The sequence below is a fragment of the Montipora capricornis genome, chromosome 4, assembly GCF_036669925.1.
Source record: "Montipora capricornis isolate CH-2021 chromosome 4, ASM3666992v2, whole genome shotgun sequence".
Lineage (NCBI taxonomy): Eukaryota > Metazoa > Cnidaria > Anthozoa > Scleractinia > Acroporidae > Montipora > Montipora capricornis.
In genome coordinates this window covers 48403137-48410636 of record NC_090886.1, presented here as the reverse complement: position 1 = coordinate 48410636, position 7500 = coordinate 48403137, and the positions used below count along the sequence as shown (strand labels likewise).

The 7500-nt window shown below is 41.3% G+C and overlaps 1 protein-coding gene and 1 pseudogene across 1 annotated transcript in view; one reads left to right on the top strand and one right to left on the bottom strand.

Moving 5' to 3' along the window:
• Positions 1-7500, top strand: part of LOC138047221 (disks large-associated protein 5-like) — a 26275-nt gene that overhangs the window by 9732 nt on the left and 9043 nt on the right. Inside the window, exons 6-10 of the mRNA XM_068893973.1 lie at positions 55-123; positions 543-650; positions 4266-4406; positions 5509-5560; positions 6113-6888. Coding sequence (XP_068750074.1) covers positions 55-123; positions 543-650; positions 4266-4406; positions 5509-5560; positions 6113-6888 — 1146 coding nt within the window. The remainder of the gene's footprint in view (positions 1-54; positions 124-542; positions 651-4265; positions 4407-5508; positions 5561-6112; positions 6889-7500) is intronic.
• Positions 2169-3496, bottom strand: LOC138047223 (piggyBac transposable element-derived protein 4-like; annotated as a pseudogene).

The window sequence follows — 7500 nt, the reverse complement described above, 5'->3', positions numbered from 1 at the left end:
TTTATATACAGACTCACTCTTTTTAAGTGCATCTAGATTCATTATTTTCTTTAGGATAAAAATGCAGAGAAGCAAGCCACTGCATCAGATCTTCAAGGGTTTTGGGAAATGATCTATTATCAGGTATGTATTGTGTGATGGTATCTTACATCCCTTTAAACTAGGGATTTTATCATTAGAAGCAGGACAGGCTGTCAGCTGAGTTTTCAGTATGGCACTTTGGTTCCTATTCACTAGCTTGAGGGCAGGCTAAATAATGTTTTAATTCAAAGCCACCAGGTAGTTGTTTTCAACGCTCACTCTGCGACATTGCTTCAGAGGTAAGATTGTGGGAGAGGAACATTAAAGTAGGGAAGGCTGACTGTGTCAACAGCTATTGCTGTTGTTCTATCGATTAATGTTTCACAGATACAGCTTTCCAAACTGTACCAGCAGATTCTAGCCAAAAAAAAAAAAGTCTAGACATAACAGTTTGAGAGAGAATAAATTCGGTGGGTGTCACTGATTTTTCATGCCTTGAATATTTTTTCGGATTGAATCAGGTTGAAGATGTAAATGCTAAGTTTGATGCGTTGGAGAAATTAAAGGAGAACAACTGGCAGGAAGAAGAGAAGAAAACAAGGAAAATCACCAGAAAGACCAAACCAAAGGTATTAATTGACATGTGCTTCTTCTTATCACTTACATGCCTCCTAGAAAAGGTAAACTTGATCACCGTTGGGAGCACTTCTTAGAACAGGGAAGAAAGCCCGCAAATTCGGACCCCCATATCATGACCCAAAATTGGATTTGTCATATCACTGTGATTTTCAAAGGGGCTAGGTCATGCTATTTTAGGTAATTTTGTTTAATTTTGCTAATTACTGTATGAGCTCTAAACGTCAAATTGGTAGAGCAAGAGTCTTTCATTTGCAAAATCACGGCCACACAACAACTGAGAATGATTTTCCAGCTGTGTAAATGACATTTTGATATAGACTGATATGAATTTGAAAAAACGTGGGCCAACGTTTTTCAAATTTACCCAAATTCGATCCATTTCAATCCTCTTCAGTTTTGTCCGTCCATGTCCCTTCTTGGCTTCCCTGTGTTTTGTTAGAGTTCTTCTTAAAGGACCACGGGGGTCGTATTTTTTTGGGTAAAATTTGAGTGGTCATGATAAAAGCCACTGTACACAATAATGTTTTCAAGTTAACCATAATAAACCATATATATCTGAGATCTGTATAAAATGGGCTATTAATCTGCGTTATATATTATAGGATAAAATTTGATGTGAAACGTCACGATTTACATAATTACCATAATTATGCACATTTTTCAGTAAGTTTGCTTAAAAATTGTAATCAGTAACAAAAATACATAATTTAGACGTCCTTTCAATTAATTTAAGATATGAATACATCAAACTATAATTTTAAAATGAAAACCTTGCTCATTTGCACTGGATAACAGACCACTCAGGTAAGTATAGTTGAATGACTTTAATACCAAGATGATGTTCTTTTTAGTTTGTATAGCTACTGTTATGAAAAGTTAATTGCCTCAAAAAACAATTCAGGTTAAAAATTTTACTTTTAACACGGCCTTAATGTTATTAATGTTCAGTTCTGCAAGGTTCTTGCTCTTCCCCTTGCTCAAGGCCTCCCCCTTCCTTCCTTTAGACATCTGGGTCCTTCCCGCTCTTCATCGTTGTAATGGTAATCCCTCAGGGTCTGGTACCTTTGAAAACATGGCTCTTGACACATTTCCACTCCACATACTGCACAGGTGAATCTGGTATCCACACGTTGCAGGTGAACCTTGCATGTAGATCTTGTTTTGTGGCTCACAAGATGGTGAAAGTGATCCTGGTTGAATCAAATCTGTGGGATTGGATTTTGAGGTGATCGTGTCTCTCAGGAAGCTTTGCTGTTGGATGAGCTCATCAATCAATGATCTTCTGAAAAGCAGGCCATTTCTGGTGGTGTGAAGTAGTGATTTGTTCTCTAATATGTGTGCATTTGAAATGCACACTTCTACAACATAGAAGAACAACTTATAGTATCACACTGAGCCCCTCATGAGTCTAGCATATGTTGACACTCTCTGATCAGCAACATCAATACCTCCCATGAAAGTGTTATAGAGGTTGATAACACCAGGACGGGCAAAGTTTTTCTTTTGCCAATGGCCATTGACCTTCACAGACCTCTCCACTTCATCAGAATCTGCCTCACCTGTAGGAAGAGTGGCTAACATGCTAACAACTTTTCTGTCACGCCATGTCACGCAAGTCAATGTTCCCTTCTGTCGGTACAAGGACTCACCCCTTTTTTAGTTGCTTCACCTGTCTGGACTTGAGATTTCAGATCTCTCTTGGAAGGTCTACTCTGTTAGACCTTACAGTCCCACAAGCAAGGGTGGACCTCTCTTCTAACTCCTCAAACAAACCAACAGAAGTATAATAATTGTCCATGAAAAGATAATATCCTTTGCCCAGAAAAGGTTCCATCAAAGACATGACAGCTTTTTTCCCCAGATCTTTCTGGACAACTCCAGCCTCCTTTCCAGTGTATACTTTGCTACCCAGGACATAACCACTGGTTGATTCAGCAAGAGTAAAAGCCTTTATTCCAAACCTGCCAGGTTTGCTTGGGATGAACTGCCTAAAATGAACTCTGCCTTTGAATTTTATTAGAGTCTCATCAACAGCAAGTTCCCTCTCAGGGTGGTAAACTGCTTTAAATCTGGGTACCACAAGATCAAGAACAGGTTGAATTTTGTATAATTTGTTGTAGTCTGGTGAGTCAGGTCTGGTGGCAAGGTTGTTATCAGCAAAATGAAGGTAACGTAAAATCTGAACAAACCTTGTTCTTGACATAGTAGCAGGAAAGAATAGGGTGGTCAGTATTGGGTCAGTGCTCCAGCAGGATTTAATATTTGGCTTATTAACAATACCCATGCACAAATACTGTAAAGAGCTAGCCAAGCTTTCATTTCTTCTACAGACACTGGATACCAAACTGAATTTTCTTCAGGCCCTCTCTTCTGTAAAGCATACAAATTAGTTTGAGTGGCTAACAGCTGCCATACCTGATCTGTAAAGAAGAGCTCAAAAAAATCTTTGCTTGACTTCAATGATGCAGGATCCACAGCCATTCCAACAGCTTGATTAAAGTCAATATCAGTTCTTGTGGTTAACTCTTCGGTCCAAATCGATCCATCTGTCTCCAGTTCTTCATCATCTTCGCTTTCCCCTTCTTCGCCTGCCTCACTATCACCTGAGTCTGACAAAAAATCGGAGCCCACTTCTTCATCTGACTCTGGATGCTCAAGGAAATTATTCCCCGAATGAACACAAGATAGAGGAAGGTCATCCTCATCGACAAACTCAACTTCAACGGCGCTTTCATCGCTTTCGATAGCAAAATCTGTTACTGGATCTATCCTCGAAGTCGCCATATTTAAATACCCGATCAAAAAAACAACACAAAGAAATTTACATTCAATCTTCCAAAATGCTACCGAAGCTTCAATGAACTGAAAAACTACTTCATATTAGTTATACTTAAATGAATTGCTCGTAACCAAGCCCCTGAAAACTCATGAAATCGCTCCTCCAAACAGGTTCCAAACAGGTTAGTATATTTCTACGCATATATATGCGTAGTTGATCCGTTAACCTAAAGGGTTAATTCTATGACCATTCGATCAGTGCTGAAATTGCCTAAAATTGTGTGACCTCTAGCCCCTTTAATTCTGCGGAATCTCACCTTCCAGCGCTAAGCCTCAAACTGCGTTTTGGCTTCCATCAATCGAATTTCTGAACATAGATGATAGCCAGAACTTAAAGAAGATCGACTCCGCCTCCGGAAAGTAAATTGAAGTTTTTGTTTAGTTCACAGCTCGAATACCATTATGATATATTTTTCAGTAAAAAGATTTGTACAGATCGGCGTTGAGTTCGAATGTACGAATATGCCGTGGGAACAAAAGATGCTGACTGGTAGGTTACATCTATGTTCACACATCAATTGAAAATGTGTGATTTTGGGTCAATTCTCGGCTTGGCGTCACAAGTTTGATTGATGGAAGCCAAAGCGTAGTTTAGCTGTTGGCACTTGAAGACGAGATTCCACAGAATTATGAAAATCGCATTATACTTGTGGGAAATGGCTGTTTTACCCACCACTGCACCTTTTCAGCTGTGTGCAACTGGCAGGTTCGTTTTGTTTGTCAACAATCCTTGGCCGAGTGATAATGTATTTACAACGTTACTTTAGAAAGAAGCAGCTGTGGCAAGTACCAAAGGCTGCAACAAAGTTGCAAAAACAAAGAGTAGAATTCAAGAAATGAAAATGGCCATGAAGGCAAAGATGGCAGCCGACAAGGAGAAACTAACAGCAGAGAAACGACACCAAGAGGTTCGTACGGCGCACACTCACTATTTTGTTAGACTAGTTAGTTTTTAATGACTGAATCAATGAATGGGCTGTGTTAGAGAGTTATTAACATTTTCGACTATAGGGTCTTAAAAGATTGAGTGGTTTAGTTGAATACATCATATTGCGAGTTGTTAAAGGTTCACCAAAGCTGCGGCTTTGCTTTCTTACATTATTTTCTTTATCCTTGGCTAGTTCTACAATGCTAGAAAGTGTGCATGTAACGTGCTTGTAAGGTGACGTGTTTTCAACATTATGATATTAATTTGGTTAGAAGATTTTTTTCAGCGATGTTGAAAGTGTTTAGTCAACTGTCTAACATTGTTACATGTACTTACATGTAACAATGTATCCCAGGCTCATGAAAACACGGTAGTAATTGAACAATGCGGAAGTAAGAGGATGTTCACATGATACCTGGGCGACTTTCGCACCGGCGCGAGTTCACTCCGTTCCCTCTCTTAGCTCAGTATTTGTTGGGGCGACTCACACTGGCGCGAGTTCATCCCGGTTCCTGCACCGGAGGGAAAATTTTGTTCCGGCGCGAAATCTCGCAACGGTACCATATAAACGAGGAACGACCACTCGTTTCGGTGTGAAATCGGCCTCCCAGTGGCCTGGAACGGGTAGCACATGCGTACTGTTCCTGATAGAAACCAATTTATTTGCAATTTGGATTCACACTTGTATTTTATCGATATTGTGGTGTCCCTTCAGGTAAAAACGATACGAATTCACCCAGTCATCATGTGAACGCGGTACGAAATCAAAGAAGTCACCTGGTGTGAAACTCGCGCCGGTGCGAGTTTTCTCATGTAAACATTCCCTAACTAAAAGCATATTACAGTAGAACGAAAGTGTCCCGAGAGCCCCTTAAAGTTTGTAACAGCGTGCTAGAGTCTCGTGTACAATGAAGGCTTAAACCTGCTAAACTTATAAGTGCCCCTTGTTTGTTGATTAGGTGTTATAAATTTAAGCTACTCGAACTTAGTGTACAATTGAAGAAACTACGTCCGATCACTTTATTTTTAGTCTCTTGTTTCTATTCCTTTTTGCAACTTAGTGTTTCTGTGGAATCTTTCAGGAAGATGCATTCATTACTATTCTGACGCCGGTGAAAATGAGCAAGAAAAATGGTATTGTTTATAAATTCTTCCGTTAGCAGGAGATGTACATGAAGAAAATCTTTTAAAACAAATTACAGTAATTGCTATCGCGGTTAAGCTACAATCGGCATCAAAATGAGTTGACACGTTGTGTCTGAACAGCAGTTCATATGCGTAAAATAACAGGACTATTTATACCAAAAAAAGAAGAGGCCCGCCTCTCTCCCCCTTCCCTTCCCTTCAAATGTTGCCTGTTTGTAGTCAAAGACCACAGGACTTACGACACAACATTGTTTGGGGGGAGGGGGGGGGGGGGAGGGTGGCAATTGGGTAGCCTAACAAGAAAAAAAGAGTTTAAAATGACGGAATAGGAGGTTGAATGGATCATTGTGTTAACAATTTTGTAGCTGATTGTAGTAACGGAACTGAAACACACCGGAGCTGATCAAATATGGAGCCGATAATTGTATACGCAGCAAACCGTACAGAATGTTTCGATTCATGCTCTGCACTCGCGTAAATAGGAAAAAAAAAGAGCACCTTTTGTTCAGACTGATGAAGTAGTTTTTCTTTTTCCGTTAGATGACAGCAATGATGTGGTTTTGACACCAGTTCGCCGTTCGACTCGCCGGACTCCCTCGAAACCTTCCATCCTCAAGGGCACCCCTGTTGTGGTGACCACGCCCAAAATAATCAACCAAGACAGCCCTGGGCTTCGATTGACGCCCGACAATGCTGACAAGCCAAATGAAATGGCGATCTCAGGCAACGCTATGGAATCTGAACGAACACACGAATTAGCCGCGCTTGACGAAACTTGTGCAGAAAAGCCGCTTGGCCAAAAGGAGACGTTTGGAACTGAAGTAGACCCTAAAATAGAAGAGGACAAAATGGAAATAAACCCACCGGTTATTTTGAAATCAGCTTGCAAGTCCACAAAAAGCAGATCTCAGATGTTTTCCGTAACGTTTCAGTCGCCAACCGAAATTGAAGATCAACAAAGGACACCAGAATCTACAGATCAGGAAGAAGGGAATGTCCCAGTGAATTCTGCTTCAGTTAGTAACCCCCTAGAAACCGACGTTCCGCGTCGCAAAAAGGGCACACCGCAGCGCTTTCTTTCGAGGAGGTGCCGTCGTCGAGTCAGTACGCCTTATTATCACGATAAGCCTAGAAGACGTTGCGCGACTGGTGACAGCGATCCTGCTGAAAGTGAAAGCCAAAGCTCGGGTGATTCCGACTCTTCAGATGCCAAAGAGCGAGGTCCTGTGTCTGAATTGAGAAGGTCGCAGCGAAGAACACCATCCAAATACAGGGATTCTACCCCGTTGGAGGAAAAACGCGAACAAGAGGGAAAGGTCAGTGGTTTTTTTTTGTCTCAACTTGTCTCAACAGGGCACAGGCTCCCCAAGCTGAAAATAGGTGGTGTATGCGACAGCTTGTGTATATAGAGAATTGTATGGGAAAATCACCGATCGTAAAAAAAATTGTGTAAATAACTATCTCATTTGAAATAAAGTTTTCCTACCTCAAATGTGTGACGAACTTGTCTCTTGTGCCGAGTTTAGAGCCATTCTTACGCCGTTTAGTGAAGTTATCCGGAAACTGTTACTGAAAGAATAGGAAGGCCGACCACTCCATCCATCGCTGGCCAGACCTCACTCCACAAATCGTTTTCTCCTCAACAGGAAAAGTCCGGAATCGCAATAAAAACAACAGTTCCATAAAGCCCAATAAATTTCACTCCAAATACGTGTGTTTCGGCGGCCGAAAGACTAGTGAAGAACGAAAACTTTGCCGTAAAGTTTCTTCAGAAGCTTGTGACCGGGCAGTCAACAACGGCCGCCCGCAAGCTGGTTTCACCCTCAACTCTGATTGGAGGGTCGTGTTGCCAGCGCGCGGTCAAATTCAAATGGACCAATCAGAGTTGAAGGTGAAACCAACTTGCGAGCGGCCGTTGTTGACAGCCC